At 34.9% G+C, this 22,569-nt stretch overlaps 1 protein-coding gene across 1 annotated transcript in view; it reads left to right on the top strand.

Annotated features, from left to right (window-relative positions):
- The window catches only part of SNTG1 (syntrophin gamma 1), a 422,721-nt gene that overhangs the window by 352,629 nt on the left and 47,523 nt on the right, over nt 1–22,569 (top strand). Inside the window, exon 13 of the mRNA XM_049775722.1 lies at nt 19,431–19,547. Within this exon, the coding sequence (XP_049631679.1) occupies nt 19,431–19,547 (117 nt within the window). The remainder of the gene's footprint in view (nt 1–19,430; nt 19,548–22,569) is intronic.

Raw genomic sequence — 22,569 nt, 5'->3', positions numbered from 1 at the left:
TGTGCTACATTATTTTAATATGTTTATTATTGAGTTAATGATTAAAGTTCAATTATTCTTTTAGTGTACAATTACTGAGCTTTCTTAAAATAGTCATTTAAATATAAAGCATCCTTCACCACTATATTTAGGTCACTTCTAGTCTACCTGTACTTCTTCTATCCTGATATTTCTTTGCCACACTTGAGAAATTCAGCTTTGTTGTCCAAATGGGACTTTTTTTTTTTACCAGATACTTCCCATTCTTTTTTCAGTTCTATTATATTCCACATATGAATTAGATAAACCAGCATCAGTTCCCCCTTTGATAGTTCACTTAAAATGATGTTCTAGTTCTAACCAAGTTGTAGCAAGTTAAGATTTCATCTTTCCTCACTGTGAAGTATGTATTTAAATATACTCAGCTCTTAATTTGTTTATTTTGTTCTTTTATCCCATAATCATAAACATCACTTAGATGTTTTTTGCATTGTTTTTGAACCACACTCAGTGATACTCAGGACTTACAAATAATTGTGAGCTCAACGAATCAGATATGGTGCCTGTGATTGAACCCAGGTTGGCATATTGCAATGTACTCTCACTTCAGTTTAACTTGTGTCTACTTTTTAAATTATTTTTGTTTATTCTTCCACACCTAACAATGCTCAGGAAACCATATGTGGTGCTGGGAATTAAACCCTGGTGCAAGGCAAACACCTTATTTATTCTCCTAAATTGTCCCTCTAAATTGTTGATTTTCACATTAAGTAACAGCATTTTCCATGGGTTATCCCTATGATTTCATTTCTATTATTCTATTCATTCTTTTCCATATTTCTATGCATGACCCTACTTTAAAATAAGTGAATCTCAGTTCAAGGAGATAAAGACATTGGAGGAGAATTACTATTAAATAGCAGGGACCCATAAATCTGAACCCACTCAATTTAATCTTTATTTTGCAGAAATGTCAGATCAAGTACTTTATTTGTTGTATGCATTATATACTTCATAAAAGTTTAAAGAACATATTGAAACAATTTTTAAAGTAACCTATCAGTTGCATCACATAATCTAGGTATATTAATATTTCAAGCAATACTACTATTATTAAAATTATTTTATTCATTTAAGTAATTAGCATATATATTTTAAAATTTATATTCTTAAATTTAGTATTTTTTCTGTCTGAAGACACTTTTCTATTATAATATACTATCTAATATACCCACAATTGTGTAACTGATGTTTTGATAGAAATACTTTATTTTAATCTAGATTAAATAAAGCATTAAGTATTATAAAGTTTTTCTGATATGTTTAGATATGATTCATACAGATAGTAAAGAATAAGAATGCATAATTATTGAAATATTTTAAGCTTTTTTAGATCATAATCACCTTATATCTTTTATGTGCATTATATATGTCTCCTTCAACAATATACTTAATGTCACACTCATTACATAAAAATATGATGTAAGAATTTAGATGTAGATTTGCCTATTTTAGATGTAATATTTTTTATTGTAAGAATTTATTCAAGAGACAAAATTGATTAACATAATGAGGTAAACTAATATAACATAATATAGTGACCTAACATAACATATAATATAATTGTTATAATAATAATACATGTAAGTCAAAGAAAGTTTCTGATTAAAAACACATTTTTTCCATAATGACTTACATATCTTTCACAGTAGTATTTTAGGTACATATTAACATTGAGTCAGGGGAATAGCCATCACCAACTATGTCCTCCCCCCATTCCAGTTCCCTTTCTATAACCCATATACCCCACCATCACCCCCCGGGCTGCTAGAGTAGGTGTACCCCTCTTTGTCTGGCTTACTATTAGTGATCACATATCTGTTTGGTCCTGGAACCCTCCCTTGTTTCCCCCTCTATTTAAGAGGCAGAGCTAGAAAAATAGAGGTATGTGGTTTTGTTTGAAGGCAAGAAAAGCAATAGAATGGGGTACAAAATAAGAGGGAAAAAAAAAGAAGTCAAAAGTCAAATATGCTGAAAATGGGCTGAGTCCCTCTAGAGGCTTCCAACCTCAGTTTGAGAGAGGATGTGAAAAAGGTAATTGAAATACCACAACAATATAGAAAATAATATTGAATTAAATAACCGGTGAACACTACAGCAATAAAGACAGGCACCACACAATAGTCTCGGTTCTGAAATCAAATCATGTTCGAGTGCAAAAAGAAAGAGAAAGACAAGACAAAATAAAATAAAATAATATTGGAGACATTAACCGTAGTCTCCACACCGAAATAAAGACGTCAAAAAAAATCAATCAATCTATAAATAAACATGTGGAAAAATGATTGATTTGTGCTTTTTTTTCTCCTTTTCTTTATCCCCCTGCATAGGCACAGTAACTATTGGGGATATTGTAGAGGGAATTCCCTTGACCTAGGAGATACAGAGTTTCTCCAACCCTGAAGTATACTGTCATGGGATTAACTCTAGACTCCTTGCATGATCATTTACTCTCCCCTTGCTGCTTTCGTGGTGTGTGGAAGACTTCTGCTTTGTCTTGGATGGTAAAATCGGACCTCTGTTTCTAGAGATATTGGTGGCTGTGCAGCTCAGGGAATGGAGTTTATGAAGTCTTTGTGGTTCTAGCAGTTATGTTTCTTCAGTGTCGTTTTAATCCATCTTCTGTAGTTGGTGTTCTTGGTCGTTATGTTGCTCCTAGACTGGAGCCTGGGATAAAGTCTTTCGTTATGTTTCCGGAAGACCAGTTCTGTTGCGGTTGTCTCAGTCAGACTTCTGGAATTGGAGCTATTGTTTGTTGAACAGATCATATACCAAAAGCTAGGCTAGAGCTTTTTGTTGCTGTTGTTGTTGTTGTTGGTCCCTGGATGTGTACTGTCCAGTCTTGGTTGCAACAACCAGTATATAGCGATCTTGGCTTTTGCACATATCAAAGGGTGACCTGTTTTCTGAATTTGTCTTATCGATAGCTGATGAGGGAGGACAACTTGCTATTAGATCAAGTTGTTCCCATTTCCTCCTTGTCAGGTTATCAATTTAGGACTGGCTCATGTTGGTGTCCGAGCAGCATTGTAAATGCCCGGGAGGGGATTTGGTTCCTTGAGCTCTTGCGGAGAACTCTGTCCTATCTATGTCTGGGATCCAAGAGTTAAGGCTGAACGGTCAGTGTCTAGTTCCCTGGAGCTTAAGTTGTTTCCACATGACATACATTCAGGGTGGGAGATGTCCCTGTGTTGTAAACAAGTATGAGTTCTTATCCCTAGTAGATAAGAGCTTGTTTTTATATGTACAATTTCCCCTTTGTTTAATATGTCTTTGCAGGAGGAAGTGGTGCTACATTATATTGCTGGTGGATTTGGGGGGTGGAGAGAAAAGAAACCAGACTCTGGACAAAAACTAAGAATATATATGCTCACACATATCTAAAGAAAAAAAGTTTCTTAAAAAAAAAAAGATTAAATAAAAGATGTAATTAAATGGATAAAGTGGGGCCAGGAGAGATAGCATGGAGATCAGGCATCTGTCCTTTCTGTAGAAGGGCAATGACTCAGAACCTGGCATCCCAAATGGTCCCCCATGCCCTCCAGGGACGTTCTCCAAGCATAGAGCCAGGAGCACCCTCAGAGCGCTGCCAGGAGTGACCCAAAAGAAGCAAAAACAAATCAAATCCAATTAAAAAAAAAAACTAAAACAAGGCAAAACAAACAAAAGAAACTAACAAGAATAAAAAAAAAAAAACAAAGAAAAGGGGGAGAAAGTGATACAGGAGATCACTTTACATTTGGGGAGAAGCAGGATAAGAGGTAGTGTTATCAATGGTATACTATGCAGCTGTCAGGAGAAATGAAGTCATGAAATTTTCCTATACGTGGATGTACATGGAATCTATTACACTGAGTGAAGTAAGTCAGAGGGAGAGAGAAAGACGCAGAATGGTTTCACTCATCTATGGGCTTTAAGAAAAATTAAAGACATTTTTAACAGTATCTCAGAGACAAGAGAGATGAGGGCTGGTAGGTGCAGCTCAGGACATGAAGCTCATCACATAGAGTGATGAGTGCAGTTGGAGAGATGACTACACTGAAAACTATCATAACAATGTGAATGAATGAGGGAAGTAGAAAGCCTGTCTCGAGTACAGGTGTAGGGGGGTGAGGAGGAGGGAGATCTGGGAAATTGGTGGTGGGAATGTTGCACTGGTGAAGGGGGGTGTTCTTTACATGACTGTAATCATACAACTATAATCATGTTTGTAATCACGGTGTTTAAATAAAGATAATTATATAAAAAAGAGGTAGTGTTATATAGGTCTATACTTATGATGAAAGAATAGGGTTCCCCCTTGTCTTTTGAGATTTCTTTGTGAGGTGTGGGGTCCAGGCAGGGAGGTCTTGGGTAGAGCTCTTGCAGTGGGGGTCCTTTGGAGCTAGTTCCAGTATCAAGCCACAGTCCACATTAAGGAGAGGTGATTAGGAGGGCCACAGTGCATGAGTCTGTCAGCGTGTTGGTTTTATTTTCTTGCCAGGAACGAGGTGAGAGCTTGAGTAGGTGTCTCTTCACTTGGATAGTGGATACTGGCTCGTTGTGGTAGGAGGTCTTTCTTGGTGCCTAGTGGATTAAGAGCTGATGGTGAAGAGTTAGATTGTGGTGGGGATATTGGGGGTGGGATTGAGGGGTGAAGGGATAATCGGATTTCTGGAGGAGGGAGAGGGGATAGTATATGGGAGGGGTTACATAGGGTATAGGTATGAGTTGTTTGTGGTTTAGGTTTGTCCTTTAAGGAGAATTCCTGTCTCTGTGTGCTCCTGCACACATATAAACATATAGAAGTTAGCTTAGGTGTATATTAATGTAGAGAGGTGTGGAATGCAAGAGGTGTGCTGAGTACTAAGTATAGTACTTGTAAGGAAAGGAAACATTTAATAGATCAGCTTTTGGATATGTATAGGTTTCGTGTCTCGAGTACTGACCATTATGTTAGTGAGGTCTATCTATATAGGTGTTTACCCTTTTCAGTTTTGTCCACAGCACCCTATATGTCCGCATTCCTTTCCTATAGAGGAGGTAACCATGTGGTTTTTATTTGACATAGATTGAGTTGATGATAGTGAGGAGGAGAAGGTGGAAGAAGAGGGAAAGAAGAAGAGAGAATAGGAAAAATAAGACAAAACAAAAAACAAACCAACAATCAAACACCAAAAGCAACAAAAATACGAAGTAATGAGAAGAGAGGTTATAAGAGCAAGGGCATGTTAGTTTGGTTGAAAGGGTTCGATGCTTGGGCCCTGTGGTAAAAATCTGTAGGTCTCCCTTGTTGCTTCGGTGATCTGGCTGGTCCTGTGCTTCAGGTCCTAAAAGAAGGCATAATCTAGAGATAAAGGGTATGTTAAAGAGTTTTATCTGGCCATTTTCATGCTTCAAGCAGAGTATGGTGCCTCGTGTGACTGAGCACCGAGGTACCACCATAGGATGTTCACACTTTGTATCCAGGAACCCCTGGTGCCACCTCTGGAACCTCACAGACGCGACAGTGGGAGGGTTGAAGTCAAAGGACGGTCTTGAGATTAATATTTTTACACTCAGTTGCTGCTTAGAACTTTTTGAGTTAAATAATGTTTATATGAGATATGTAATTTTCATTTTTACATGAAAACAATATCTATTATGTGCTTTTTAGTCTTTCCAATTCAAAATCATACTGTGAAGATTATAGAAAATTGACTTAAAATAAACAAAAAGGCAGTAATACAAATGTAGACTGTATTATTCAATAAAAGAAAATAAGTGGAATGTGTTCCTGAACTAGAAATAATACAATAATACAAATTATGAACATATATGTTCATTTATAAAATATTTATATAAATATATAATAAAAATACCTCTATATAGAAATATCTATATAAAACATATCTGTGTATTTCTATGATTGTCATAGTAGTTGTTAGTATAGTTATTTTTCTAACTGCACTCACCACTCTTTGTGGTCAGCTTCATATCATGGCTGCTCCTTCCAGCCCTAAAGGCAAGCATTGTACCCACTATGTCATCCCTAATGTCCTGAATCTAACTTTTCCTACATGAACAATACATTCTATTTGACTCCATTTGTCTACCACCTAACTTTTCTTTAGTCTTATTTCAAATTCTTCAAACTTTTCATTTAATTTTAAATGTACTATATGTCTGTATGCTTTTGTGAGGGGAGAAGTTTGCACCACATCTAGTGATGCTCTTGGCCTGCTCCTGACCCTGTGTGCACAGGAAACTACTGTGATACTTAGGAGATTATTTCTGTTGCCATGGATCATACAGAAGTTAGCCAAATACATGGCTTAACTCCTTTACTATCTATTTGTAAATGAGTGCATTTGTTTCCAAAAAGATTCATGTAGCTCAAAGATAGATATATGCAGTTTAATTCTATATTAATTTAATAATCTTAAAATATAATATTTAATATATTTCATACTAATCATTTGTTGAGTGTGTTTAATCAGCCATCACAGTTTATAAAATCACCATTATCGGGTCTTGAGTGATAGCACAGTGAAAGGGCATTTGCCTTGCACCGGGTTTGATCCCCTGGCATCCCATGTGGTCTTCTGAGCAATGAGCGATTTCTGAGCACATAGCCAAGAGTACAGGATGTGGCCTCCCCTAAATAAATTAAAATAAAATCATCATTATCTTTGTAGTTTTAGTTTCCCTCTTCTAATCATTGTTGCTTATTTCATTTTTTCTAGTATAATAGTTTTCAACATTTGAATAATTTTTGTAAAAATAGCTGCCAATTCACATTTGGGTTTGTGTTAACAATTTATAAAATGTATACAATACAATGTCATTTTGTTTTATTTATTTTTACTACTCCATGTTACTCATATTAATCTTGCTTTTTCATTTTTAAATGCAGCAGTACTGTTTGATGTTTTCATATTACATATACATTTCTGTATATTTATAAAAATAAGCAAACACAATAGTTTTTCTCTATTCTTTAGTGTTTTTCCTATGGTTATTTGATATGTTTTGATTGCTTCCTATGTAGAAGATGAAAAATTTTAATTAGTTGTTTAAATTTACTTATTTAATATTTTTGTCCTTTGGGGCACACTCGACATTCTCAGTGATTAATCCTATCTCTGCACACAGGATTCACTCCTGATCAGGCTCTGGTATTAGAGATAAGCCCAGTTTAGCTGCATGCAGGCAAATAACCTTACTTATAGTACTATTTAGCTCGAGGTATTTTTAATTTCTGCAATTTATATATATTTTTTCATCAACAATAAAATTTTATTGCTGTTTAGTATTAAAATATGTTCACTTGAATTAATATTTTCTATTTATGTTCTTCTTATGTTGTAGGAAGATGGTGGCAAAAATAAACTTGTCCCTTTAAATAAAATTAACTTTGATTTTGCTCAGGAGAAACTGATTCTATTCAGAATAAAAGATTGAAATAGTTGTATCCTAATAAAATTTCACTCATATAGCAAGTAATTAACAAAAAATAAAAAATAAAATGAGATATGGAAATAAAAGCATTTTAAAATACTTCCTTTTTTGATTGATAAGTATGCATATATATAATGTTTTAATATGTCTCCTATATAGCCTATATATGCAATGTAATAAAATATAAACTGTATTTAAACTATATAAGAAAATTAACAAAGTATATACCAAAATAATCCCCACAGGTTAAAAGGTTTATGTTGTAATATAATAATAGTGACGACTGTTATATTTTGCTTCTTTTATCACTACCTTAAGTGCAACTTAAGTTTCAAGTGCTGCAGTAAAGAATACTAAGAAAGTTTACTTCAGATACTCTTCACCCCATTTAGAGTTTAATGACTTGACTAGTTTCTATGTTGTGCAAACTACAGAGCATTTTTTATAGCTAGAATTTAACAATTTCTTTATTTAAGCACAATGGCTACAAACATGCTCTTAACTCCTTTCTACAGTTTTCATGAAGTAGACACCAAACTAATAATTGTGATGCATTTTTGAAAGTAGATTAGTTTTTAATGTTATTTTAAACTTAAAAAGTAAATGGATGGTTCAATTGTGTGTTTCTATTTGAAGGTAAGAAAAAAAAAGAAAAAGGTGGGGGGAGGGGCAAAAATTCAAACAAGCCAAAAACAGGAGGAGTCCTTCGCAGTGGTCCACAAACTATGGCCCATGGGCCACATATTGTATTTGTATCTGTTTTGCTTCTTCATTGCAAAATAAGATATATGCAGTGTGCATAAGATTTCTATTTTAAGCTGAGAAGCTTCTGCACCTCAAAGGAAATAGCGCCCAGGATACAAGAGCCACCCACTGAGTGGGAGAAACTATTCACCCAATACCCATCAGACAAGGGGCTAATCTCCAAAATATACAAGGCACTGACAGAAATTTACAAGAAAAAAAACACCTAATCCCATCAAAAAATGGGGAGAAGAAATGGACAGACACTTTGACAAAGAAGAAACACAAATAGCCAAAAGACACATGAAAAAATGCTCCACATCACTAATCATCAGAGAGATGCAAATCAAAACAACTATGAGGTACCACCTCACACCACAGACAATGGCACACATCACAAAGAATGAGAATAAACAGTGTTGACGGGGATGTGGAGAGAAAGGAACTCTTATCCACTGCTGGTGGAAATGCCGTCTAGTTCAACCTTTACGGAAAGTGATACGGCGATTTCTCCAAAAACTGGAAATAGAGCTCCCATACGATCCAGCTATACCACTCCTAGGAATATACCCTAGGAACACAAAAATACAATACAAAAACCCCTTCCTTACACCTATATTCATTGCAGCACTATTTACCATAGCAAGACTCCGGAAACAACCAAGATGCCCTTCAACAGACTAATGGCTAAAGAAACTGTGGTACATATACACAATGGAATATTATGCAGCTGTCAGGAGAGATGAAGTCATGAAATTTTCTTATACATGGATGTACACGGAATCTATTATGCTGAGTGAAATAAGTCAGAGAGAGAGAGAGAAATGCAGAATGGTCTCACTCATCTATGGGTTTTAAGAAAAATGAAAGACATTCTTGCAATAATAATTTTCAGACACAAAAGAGAAAAGAGCTGGAAGTTCCAGCTCGCCTCAGGAAGCTCACCATAAAGAGTGATGAGTTTAGTTAGAGAAATAACTACATTTTGAACTGTCCTAATAATGAGAATGTATGAGGGAAATGGAAAGCCTGTCTAGAGTACAGGCGGGGGTCGGGTGGGGAGGAGGGAGATTTGAGACATTGGTGATGGGAATGTTGCACTGGTGATGTGCAACTTCTGTGGGAGTCCCCCGACCCGCGGGGGTGTGGAGATGAAAGTTGCTAGTTATTAGTGGGTTCACTCGAGCAGAACCGACCTGTAAAGAAGAACTAGAGAAATTAGTAACAGAAGCCTTCAAGACAACGCATGCTGTTCAAAAAGGGAAGTTTATTGTTGGGGGATCAGCTTTTAAGGGCTAAAACACGTTAGGGTGTTACAAATTTTACACCAATCACAGTTACAAGCATTCATTAGCATAAACTGGGGCAGGTAATAGGAAAGGGCAAAGAGGTAGACCTGAGCACGTTTTACTAAAAGGCATAAGATTCAAACAGAGTTCTTAATAATGTTTGCTAACACAAAGGCAAACTTTATATCTTTCTTTCTGGCTGGATATATTAGGCTGCTCTGAATTACTTTATTTTTGTCTATTTCCTTTGTTCTCAAGGCATGGGCCTTTTGGTCACATGGGTGACCAGATTAGGAATTACTAAGGTGTCCTATGTCCCAGGTTTCATCAGCTAGGCTCCCCACAGTGATGGGTGGTGTTCTTTACATGCCTGAAACCCAAACACAATCATGTATGTAATCGAGGTGTTTAAATAAAATGTATATATATATATAAAGAATTTTTTCATAAGTTTTGTTTTTACTATAGTCAGACCCTCCAATAGTCTGAGGGACAGTGAACTGGCCCCCTGTTTAAAAAGTTTGAGGACCCCTGTTAGAGACTATAAATCTCAGTTTAAGAAAAGAAAGGGGAAGGGAAGGAAAACATAAAAATAATACAAGAAAAATCAAACCCAAAATAAAACAAATCAAAAACAAACAAAAAAACCTAAAAAGCATTACAGCAATACTGACAACAACCAAACACTAACCACAGTCCTGAAATAGAGACGAATCAAAGCACAGAGAAAAAAGAATAAAAGGCAAAGAAAAGGGAAAGAACAAAAGAAAAACAAACAAAACACCACAAAAGAACAAGCAACAACATTTACAATAAAATAAAATAAATTAATTTGTGCTTTGTTTGTTTGTTTGTTTGCATAGGCACAGTAAAAATTGGAGAGATTAGAAAGGGAATTCCCCTGGCCCAAGAGATACAGGGTTTCTCTGCCCTTGAAGTATACTGTCATGGGTATAACTACAGGCTCCTTACATGCTCTTTTACTCTCCCCTAGATCCCTTTGTAATGTCTGGAAGTTTTCTGCTCCATTGTGGATGATAAAATCAGGCCTCTGTAACTAGTGACTTTAGTATTTGCACATGTCATAGGATAAAGTCTTTGTTTACAGTTTCAGATGTTCTGTTCCATCACTGTTGTTTAAATCAGTCTTCTGTAGTTGGTGGTCTTGGTTTTTGCACCAATCCCAGGACAAAGCCTAGGATAGAGTCATTATGTTTCTAGAAGTTCTGCTCAGTTGCAATTGTTTCAGACGACCTCTGGAATTGGAAATCTTGGTTGTTGTACAGGTCATAGGCCAGTCATCTTGTTCTGCCTCACAAATTGAGGGGGAAATAATGGAGGGCACAAAAACCAAACAGTAGTATGAACATTGAGTAGAAATAAAAAAAGATCAGACTTGAATACCAAATCCAAAGCCAACTACAAGAGAATCGACAATAGCAATATGGGCTGGAAGGACCAGCCCGTGATATGAAGTTTACCATAAAGAGTGATGAGTGCAGTTAGAGGAATAACTGCACTAACAACTACCATGACAATGATAGTTAGAGAGAGAGAGACAGAGAGAGAGAGAGAGAGAGAGAGAGAGAGAGAGAGAGAGAATACCAGACCCAAATAGACAGAGGGTAGGGGAAGAGGGAAATGGGGAACATTGGTGGTGGAAAGTTACACTGGTAAAGGGTGGTGACTGAAACTCAATTATGAACATTTTTATAAACATAATAATGATGAAGATTCTTGGCATCTTTGTGGTGGTGAAGATGCAATCATTTTGTTCATCAAAATCAGGAACATTCACAATTTTATAATCATATTATCTAAACTACTATAAAAAAATAAATGGGTCAGAGTGCCCAATGGTAGGGCAATTGCTTTGAACACAACTGACCCAGGATGTACCTGGGTTCAATCTTGGCATCTCATATGGTCCCCTGAGCAGGAGTGATTTCTGAGCACAGAGCCAGGAGTGACCCATGAGCACCACTAGGTGTGGCCCCCAAGCAAGCACATAAATAATAAATAAATAAAATAAGAGATGAAAAAAACAATGATAATTAGACAAATGCATGAAAAGTTGAGAGGTGAGAATAAGAGGTAAGCATGTTATAGTGAGATGTATATAGTCCTTTTAATTTCATTAAAAATGAATCTCAGCAACACACCTGCATCTTGGCAATCTCGCATTTTAGAACAACATTAATATCATATAACAAATTTATGCCTACTTCTGTATTTTTCCAGAGATTTCTGACAAAATTGTACCTATATGAATGCCATAATGTGACAATAGAAAATAAAAATAATATATGCTCACTACTATGCTCAATATTCAATCCAATTACTTCTTGATTGGGAACCATTTTCTGGAGCTCTTTGGCTCAGTCTTTTGTTTTGCTTAGTTTTGAGAATCACACCTCATAATGTTCAAGGCTGACTCCTGTCTCTGCTCAGGATCATTCCTGGTGGGGCATAGGGGACCATATGGGATGATGTAGATCAAAAGCTGTTAAGTGCACAGCAAGTGCCCTACTCACTATACTATCATTCTGACTCTTAACTCAGTTTTACAGCATAAAACTCTCCTTTGTTCTATTTCCATTCTTTACTCCAGTTGGTGGATGGACTGACTAGTCCCTGATATTGAGACCATTTAATTCAAGCAAAAGACCAAATTATGTCTCATCACAACCTTTGCTGTTAATGATGTCAGGTCCACCCTCCACACTGGGAGATCAGCATGCTTCATCTTGAGCTGTAGCAATCAAATATGCTCCTTTAGCATCTTGCAGAAAATTATTCCACAACTTCATTGTCACCAATTATTTCATTGATATTTCTCTCTGAGTAATTTCATTCTATGGTCCTTTTATAGGAATTTTGCTGTACTAACAATTCTTTAAGAGATCTTTAAAAAAGTAAAATTTCAGTAGAGCACTGACTAGAAAATAAGTCTTACAATGAACTTAATGTACTGAGTGCTCTGATATAAGCATAAAGAAACAATCTTTTTTGGTAGAAGGATACATGGTTGATTGAGCATTTACAAATGAACCTATTGTCATTTTTATATCAGCTGAAGAAAATCAACTCCTTTGCCTTTTGCCAGCTGCTTCCCTGAAAACCTCTGCTGAGCCAGCAATTATAGTAACAGCACAAAACCACCAGAATGTGGGACCAATGCAATTTTCCTGATTTGTCATCACAAAGAGTTGGCTATAAAAGCTCCTTTCAAGACACTAAAAATCAGCAAATTGGAAATGTGCCAGAGTGTTTTGGAGAGTAGCAATCAGGAAAGAAAATGACCAATGTCAGCAAGGAGAGTAGGTAGATTTGGCAGCAGAGACTGAGATAGTTAAAAGAAATTAGAATAGTTCTTTTCTGGCAACATAGGTCAGTATTATCTAAAATGAATTTTTATCTTCAATTAACTGTTCCCTGACAAGTAAGATGATTCAAGGTCATACCTATATAAAATTAAATAATAAAAAGTAAGCTTTATTAATTTTTAAAGAGCCATAATTTACAAAGATATTCAGAACTGAATTTTAGGCATACATTTATTCCACCCAGTGGTCGGCAACCTGCGGTTCGCGAGCCACATGTGGCTCTTTACACTTTTAATTTGGCTCTTCTGTGTGCCGGGCAGCAGTTCCAGGAGTCAGGACTCTGCTCCTAGCCTCTGTCAGTGCGCGCCCTGTGTGGCTCTCAAAATAAATTTCAGTCGTGGTTTTGGCGAGATTTGGCTCAGTTGTAAAAAAAAAAAAAAAAAAAAAAAAAGATTGCCGACCACTGTAAAAACACCAATCCCACCACCAGTGTCAACTACTATCTACCAGTGTTTCCAAGTATCTTCCCATATCACCTCGTATCTTCTGCCTGCCATCTTGATTTTTAAATTCATTTGTTAAAGTTTGGGTTCATGATTTCAGTGTTATTGGCTCTATTATTGGGATTTCTAGTGCTATTATTCCTAACTCTTGCCAAAGTACATATGATACTTTGTCTATTGACCCCTTTTTTTTTCTCATCTGTGTTTCTCCCTCTCCCTTCCACTCAATTTTTTTCCTTATCTTCTCTATGCCGTAGTATCAAGGGTGATCTAAGTACCCCTTTAATTCATTGTATACACATTCAGTCGTTCTAAATACCACATATAAATGATATCATCATATGTTTATCCTTCTTCTGGCTTACTTTGTTTAACATATCATCTGTATCCATCCATATTATAGCAAATTGCATGACTTCATTATTTATACAGCTGGGTAGTATTCTGTTGTGTTTATATACCACATCTTCATGATCATTCACCTATTGTTGAACATTTAGATTAATTCCAAATCTTTTGTGTTTTTTTTTTGGTTTTTTTTTGGAACCACACCTGATGATGTTCAGGCTATATGCTCAGAAATTGCTCCTGGCTTGGGGGACCATATGGGATGCCAAGGATCTAACCCAGGTCCGTCCTGGGTCAGCCACGCACAAGGCAAACACCCTACTGTTGTGCTATCGATCCAGCCCCAATTAATTTCAAATCTTAGCTACTGTACTGAATGAATGTTTTTCTGTCCTGATAATAGTTACACAAAAGTGGGAATTCTGGGTCACATAGCAGATCATATTTTAGTTTTCCGAGAGCCCTCTGTAGGATTTTCTATCGATGTTGGACCAGATAACATTTTAATCAGCAATGGATAAAATTTTTTTTATTCATCACAACCCTTTCAACATGTATTTTTATCCCAGTTTTTTGATATCATCTTTTCTCATTATTTTAAAATGATATCTTATTATTGTTTTGTTGTGCAACATTAATAAATATTAATAAATAATGAAGAGCATTTTTATATGTGTATTGGCCATCCATTGGTTTTCCTCATAGATGTATCTTTTATTCACTTTCCCCATTATTTGGTGGGGTTCTCAGATAATTTTGTTGCTTTCTTATGAATACTTTATGTATCATAAATTATAAAACGTTATATGATATGTTGAGTGCAAATATTTTCTCCCACTAAATTAGCTGTCCTTTAGCCTGTGTTTCTTTTGCCATATAGAATTTTCTTGTTTGTTATTTTTGATTCTATGGACTTTTCTAATGGCATTGTATCAGTGAAGGCTCCTTAGAGGTATAGTTCGAAATGTACTGTATAGATTTAGGTCTGATCTCAATATTTATGATTATATATGATTTACTTTGAGTTAAATTTGGTATGAGGTGTGAATTATAGGTTCAGCTTTAATAACATGCAGATGGTTATCCAATTATCCCAATACCATTTGTTAAAGAGGTCATCTTTACTCCATTTCCCAAAAATGAGTTGATATTTTGACCTTGAATGTTCTATTCTGACCCATTGGTTGGATAGTTTGTCTTTATTCCAGTTCCATGCTGCTTTAGTCACTACTATCTATCTGTAAGGTAGACTAAGTAAGGTAATGTGATACCTCCCAGTTTCTTATTTAACTAACCTTATATGAAACTGACATTACACTGATACTGAAAGTTGATAGATAATACACAAAGAAGAAAAATTTATTCTGGCATACTTGATGAGCAAATACAAAAATCCCCAGAAAAATCATAGCAAACCAGATTCAACTTTACATCAAAAAAATCATATTCCATGATCAAGTACGGTTCAGCCCAGGCATGCAAGGATGGCTCAATATTCACAAATCAATTAACATAATACTCAAGTAAAATTAAAGATAGAAATCATATGATTATATCAATCTTTGAGAAGAAAAATTTTAACAAGATCCAAAATCCATTCAGTATATAAAACATTAACCTCATTAAAATAATGTAATAAGGAATCTTTTTTTTTATTTTTATAGAACATGCTTTATTGTTCTGAAAGATTCCTCCAACTTCCACCATATATTGTTGAACATTCTCATATACTGTCTCTCATCCTACCTTTTTTTTTTTTTTGTCTTTTTTTTTAACCACACCACCGATGCTCAGGGGCTACTCCTAGCTTTGCTCAGGATGCCTTCCTGGCATGCTCAGGGGGCCATGTGGGATGCTGGTGACTGAACTCAGGTAGAGCACATGCAAGGCAAGCACCCTACCTGCTGTTCTATTGTTCACCCCCACTTTTTTTTAAGTTTTTATTTTTAATTTTGAAAACAAAGATGCAAAGAAAGAGGACAAGGTAAAGTTACAGTGAAAGGACAATCACCCATAACATAATTCTCAGAAGTCCCTTTGCTGATATCTTAACTTTGAACTTTCAGCCAAAGAACATTAAGATAAATAAGACAGAATCCATGTACAATTACTTTGTCCCTCAAGTCCCCGGATTGTAACACATTATAATATTTCTTAACAGCACACAAGGCAATCTAAAGCCATAAAACTTACGTAACTCCTTAAACATTACAGGCATAGTATAATGTAATAAGGAATCTTAAAGTAGTAACAGTCACCAATATTTTTTAAAAAGTCAGTATTTTGTATATGGTAAAAAAAAACTGAAAGTATTTCCAGTAAGATTATTCTTGAGACAAGGATATATGTTATCTCCACTCTTATTCAGCATTGAATTAAAATTCCTAGCAACAGCCATCAGACAAGTAAAGGAAATCAAAGAGATCCAAGTTAGAAAATAGGAAGCCAAATTATTTCTATTTTCAAATGACATGAGGTTATACATTAACAAAAACTAAAGAAATGACAAGAAAGCTCTAGGGAAAAACAGTACAGAAAAGTGACCAACTACTGTCAATACATAAAATGGGTAGTATTCCTTTATACAAAAATAAGATATTATTATTTATATATTATTAATATATTAAAGATTTATCTTTAAAAATAGCATCCTAAAACATCAAGTACTTAGGAAACAAGTAAAAAAAAAAGGTGAGAGAGCTATATCATGAAACCTTTAAAGCTATAAAGAAAGAATTTGAAGGAAACCTTAGAAAAGAAAATGAAAAAGACCAATTTATGCTAGTGGACATGACAAAAAATATTGTCATGACCATTCTTTCTAAACTACTATACAAGTTCAATGCTATCCCTATTCAAAGTCAGACAGCATTCATTAAGAACTCAAAAACAATCTATTATAAAGATTTGTGGTATCATAAAATAAAGATTTTTTTTTGCTAAAGTATAATGACATCTATGATTTCTGTGCATATAAAGGTAACACTTTCAATAGTTGGTAATATGAACTTTTCCTTACTTCCCCAATCATTCATTTGTTCCTCTGGATATGGTAGTTAACTAAATACACACTGAAATTTTAAAAAGTTTAAATTCACTATAGAGAAATAAGAAATTTAACAGGAGATAAAGTAAATATATTTTATGAACATGAAATTTCAAGAGAGATAATAAAAATAAATAGAAGAGGGAAGATAAGAATATTGGGTGGGTGCTGTCCACAGGTTGTAACAAGAATTTATCTCAGTCAGAAACAAAAGCTCAGAATTGTTTGGGATAATACATCATGGGAGTGGGGGAGATTGGTTTCTTGGGTTGACAACTGCCTGTGGCCTGCAGTTCACAATATTCACTGTGTTCATGTTCACATTTGTGCCAACCTTGGAATAGGTAGAACAGCTTCAGGGATGTCGCAAAAGAAATAGAGTCAGGGGCCGGGTGGTGGCGCTGGAGGTAAGGTGCCTGTCTTACCTGCGCTAGCCTAGGACGGACCGGACCGCGGTTCGATCCCCCGGCGTCCCATATGGTCCCCCAAGCCAGGAGCGACTTCTGAGCGCATAGCCAGGAGTAACCCCTGAGCGTCACCGGGTGTGGCCCAAAAACCAAAAAAAAAAAAAAAAAAAAAAAGAAATAGAGTCAGCAGAAGATGAATAAGGATGGGGGTGGGGATTGATCAGTTTCTTGGTTCTTACTGAACCAGCTTCTTCCCATAGTGAGCAGCTTTCTGTGCCACTTTTATTAGCCAGAGTTCACAGAACAAAGGTAAATTACCTGGGGACAGAGTTGACCTAGTTTAAGGGTACTTGTATTAATTACACATAGGTGAGTCCCTAATCAATCTTGGGTGGGTTTTTACAACTCAGAAAGGGTAAAAGGAGGGAAAACACAGCAGGGAGTGATGTTAGAATCAAATACAGATGTCTGCAGGTGTGGACATCTCCTACAGGAGACACAACTGCTCTTAGAAGACAGTTTAATATAGATTTTTAAATGAAAGTATAGTTTTTTAGGTAGGCCTAATGATAAGGTGTGGTCAGTCAAGACCCTTTGAGATGATCAGAGACTATCAAGGAGACAAATGAGCTAATATCTACCTAGATATTCAGGAAGTGTCACCTATTCAAGGAGAAAATTTCTTTTGGTCATTTTGTAATTGCACAGACTGTAGGTTTTCATTGTGAGTAATACAAAAAAAAAAAAAAAAGGTAGACAAAGCTAGTTATAATCAGTGGGGAAAGACTGACACTTTAGTTGAAACTGTTCCAAGGTATCTCTGGTAGAGAGGGTTGTTATACACAGAGCTGAAAATTCCAATCCCTCAATTAAAGCTTTTATTCCCTTGTTGATATTCTATCTTATTGGTCTGTTCATTGGTGAATATGAAGTATATCTCACTGTTGTTGTGTTGATGGCTATGTATATTTTATATCTATTAGAAGTTACTTTTTAAACATTTTTTTCTTCACTTGTTACAAATATATTGATGAAGAGCTTAGTTTCTTAACTTATTGACCTTGAATGAGCTTATTCTATATCTTATTATTCTCTTTATAAAATGAATGTTATTTGGTCAAATACAAATATCATTATCCTATCTTTATTAGTGCATAATTATTTTGCATGATTATTTCTCCTTGCTATTTATTGAGTATTGGTTAATCATTATAGTGAACATGTGTATCTTACAAGCAAAATGTAGTTGAATTCTTTGCTGTCCTTCCAGGCACTCAGTTTTCTTTTAAGCAGAGAATTATGTTCATTGATATTTAGAAAAATATTTAATAAAATATTTATTGCTATTTATTAATGAGTATTTTGGTTTCATTATCATTTTTTAGATGAAGCCACTTGTTATCCAGGTAGATTTAGCTAAGGACTGAAGAGATAGTACAGTAGGTTCAGGTCTTGCATTGCACATACTACTTCCCTCCAACCTTGCCAGTAGTAATTCTTTAGTTCATAGCCAGGAATCAGTTCTGAGAATGATGGATTTGGCTCGAAAAGTAAGCCAAAATCAAACAAACAAAAGAACTGTCAGAGAAAAGCTGGCTTCAATGTGATAAATGCCCTGAACTCATGTCTGCAGACATCTTTATGAGTCTTTCACTCTTGAGTGATAACTTTTCATGCTATTTGACTCTTAGTTAGCGGTCCTTTACAAACACTATTTTTATATATATAACCTGAAAGGGTACAGGAGTAGGCATTGACTGGCATGTCTTACTATCAGGGCTTTGGGAGACCATTCCATGCAATTCTCAGTCTGAAGGTTGACTACCTGATCTGGTTATAGGGTGTTGCTTTGGAAATTCTACAGTGATATAGGGTCAGTTTTACCAAATTTGGTGTGTTTGGTGGGCCTGTTATTAGGATTTATTTTAAAACAAAGCCAGGAGTAGCCCTTTGCTTTGGCTGATGTAGCCCAAAACAAACAAAAAGAGTAGTTCAAATCTAGTCTGAAGAGCTACTACAACAGGTAAGGTGCTTGCCTTGCATGTAGTCTTGAATATTTCCAGGAGTGAACCCTAAGAACAGAGCACTTTTCAGTGCTTCCCAAACACCCAGAAAAAAAATGAGAAAGAAATAAAAGAGAAATTCACATTTACTTAATGATGGTAAATCTAGTTAGTGTTTTTTAGGCAAAGATTAATTTGATAATTTTATGAAAACTAAAATTTAAGATATAAATGTTTTTCTAAAGACATCTGAAATAAGATACTTTGATGATTATATTCAACTTTTTATTTTGTATCTGTTTGCAGATAGTTTATATGGGCTGGTGTGAAATACGGGAGCAGGATCCCCTTCAAGATCGCATGTATTCACCTGTATTTCTAGCCCTTAGAGGCTCATGTCTTTACAAATTCTTAGCACCTCCAGTAAGTATTTTTGTTTTACATTTTAAACTATCTTTCCATACTATAACAACAAATTAACTTCAGACTCATAATTGCATGGACTAGAAAGATGATATAGTGGACAGGATTCTTATCTAGGTTTAATACCTATTACTTCATTTGATTCCCAGAATTCTCTAAAGTAAACCAATAGAAAAATTGAATATAAATTCTATGCTGACCTAATAATACTACCATTGTGAGTGCCTGTATCTATATAAAACTCAAACCACCACTGGTTAGTATACCAAGCATTACTTTGTATGTAATTTGAATATATTTGACTATATTCCTGCACTGAACATTTATTAGACTAGATCAATGGATATTGCAAAAATTATATAAAATGACTACATAATAGTGTTTGTTATTTTTCAATGTCATAGATGTTCTCATTTTGGAATGACTTAATAGAATAAAACGAGATTTCATTAGAAATTAAATTAGCATTTCTTTATAGTATTATATTTTGTGTATAATAAATGGTTAAATATAAAAATGTATATATTTATGTACAAAATATTATCATTTAGTACTTATATGTTGATAATAAATGTATAGAACAATAGAGCAGGGGCAAGAGCAATAGAATAGCAGGTAGGGCATTTGCCTTGAACACAGCTGATTAATTCCTGGCAGCTCATATGGTCCTCTGAGCCTTCCAGGTGAGATTTCTGAGTGCAGATCCAGAAGTAACCTCTGAGTGCAGCTGGGTGTGGCCTAAAAATAAAATAAAATAAAATAAAATAAAATAAAGAACACTAGAGCAGTTGCCTTGAAAGGAGCAGGGAGGTCCAAGCAAAGCAGAAGAGACAAGACTAGCACTCTCTGTAATATTAGCAGAGTCCAGGTCAGGCCATGGAGCAGAAAGACCAGCTTCACCATTGGGTCATAAAATAAACCTCCCTGAAATCAAGAGGAAAGAAATTGTATTAAGTACCTTCTCAGACCAGATGAACTGAAAATAGATGAGAATTACAAACAGACCTGGAGAAATAACTTTAACAATTGGAAATTAAACAGATCACTACTGAATAATCAGTGTTGTCAGAGAGTAAATCAAAGGGTAAAAAATAACTTTCTGGAAACAAATGAGAGAGCAGATACAAATTATCAAAATTTGTGGGACACAGCAGAAGTGGTACTAGGAGGAAAATTTATAACTGTGCAAGCATTCATCAGGAAAGTAAAAAGAGCTTACAAAAGTAATGGTACAGCTTAAAAATTGGAAGATGACTAAGAAAATTAACCCAAAATAGGAAATGGAAGAAAATAATAAAACTTAAAGCAGAAATTGTTTAACTAGAACCTCCCAAAATAATCCAAAAGACCATAAAAGCAAGAATTGATTCTTTGAAAAAAATAAACAAGATCAATATACAATTAGCAAGACTCATGAGAGAGAAAAAACATAATAAACCAAGTCAAAATTAAAAAGGGGAAAGTCACTACAGATATTATAGTAATTAAAATGGTAATCAGAGATTACTTTGAGAATCTTTATGTCATAGACAAGCAAACCTGAAAAAAAGTTGGATAAATTCTTGGATTTCTACAACCTCACAAGGTTGAACCAATATGATATTGAATATCTAAAAACACACTATAGAAGAAATTGAATTGACAATCAAAATCTAACCCCCTCCCAAAAGAGCTCAAGCCAGATGTATTCAATAGGAATTTTTTTTTCAAAACTTTAAAAGCTGATCCTTTTCAGGCTTTCCCAGAAAATTGAAGAATGATAATTATGCCCAAATTGTTATTATAAAGCTAAAATCACCCTGAAATCAAAATTAGAGACACTACAAAAAGAGAGAGAATTATAGGGTGATATCCTTGATTAACACAGATGCAAAGAAAGATCCTAAAAATAATACTATCAAATAGAATCCAACAGATCATCAAGAAGGTCAATACATCATGACCAAGTAGGATTCATTCCAAAGATGCAAGGGTGCTTTAAAACATGTACAACTCAATTAATATAATACACCATATCAATTAAAGGGAAAATAAAATCATATGATCATACAGTATTGCAGAGAAAGCATTTGAGACAGCCAAGTACACAATAATGAAAACTCAAGATGATGAGAGTTGAAGGAATTTTCCTCAATATAGTTTAGGCTATTTACTACAAGTACATAGCAAACATTATACTGAATGAGGAAAAATTAAAGAGCTTTTATCTTATATCTGGCACAGAAAATTTGCCTCTCTCATGACTTCTATTCAATATAGTACTGGAAATACTTTCCATAGTAATCAGGCAAGACAAAGATATCAAGGGCATCCATATAGAAAATGAAGAAGTCAAGCTCTCACTGTTTGCAGATGACATGATACTAAATTAAGAAAATCCTAAAGATTATGCCAAAATGTCACCAAAAATTAGATTTTTATAGTAAAATGACAGGCTACAAAATTAATATGGAAAATCCATTGCTTTTCTATGTACAAATAATGAAAGATAAGAAAGAGACATTGAAAAACAATCCAATTCAATTTTTGTGCCACCAAAAAATCAAGTATCTTACAGTCAACTAAAGAGGTAAAAGACCTATACAAAGAAAACTACAAACACTGCTTTTAAAAAGAGGACACAAGAACACAAGAAATCAGAGACATAGCCTGCTCATGGATGAGAGGATTAACATTATTAAAATGGCAGTATTTCCCAAAGCACTGTACAGATTTAATGAAATCTTTCTAAGAAAACCAATGACTGTTTCCAAAGAAGTGAATAAAACACTCTTGAAATTCTTTTGAAACAGTAACATCCATGAACAGCTAAGCAATTCTTGGGGGAAAAGAAGATGGGTGGCATCATTTTCCCAAACTTTAAGCTGTACTATAAAGCAGTAGTTGTTGAATAAAAATATAAAGTAAAGAGTGCACTACTTGGGTGAGTCTGCTCCAGGCACAATGTTTCTAACCCCTTGGATAGATGGTTCTATTGAAGAAGGGTAAGGGCAGAGAAATAATTCATAAGCAATCAGTTAAA

This window comes from Suncus etruscus, chromosome 6 (genome assembly GCF_024139225.1).
Source record: "Suncus etruscus isolate mSunEtr1 chromosome 6, mSunEtr1.pri.cur, whole genome shotgun sequence".
NCBI lineage: Eukaryota > Metazoa > Chordata > Mammalia > Eulipotyphla > Soricidae > Suncus > Suncus etruscus.
This window is presented reverse-complemented; position numbering and strand designations above follow the sequence as displayed.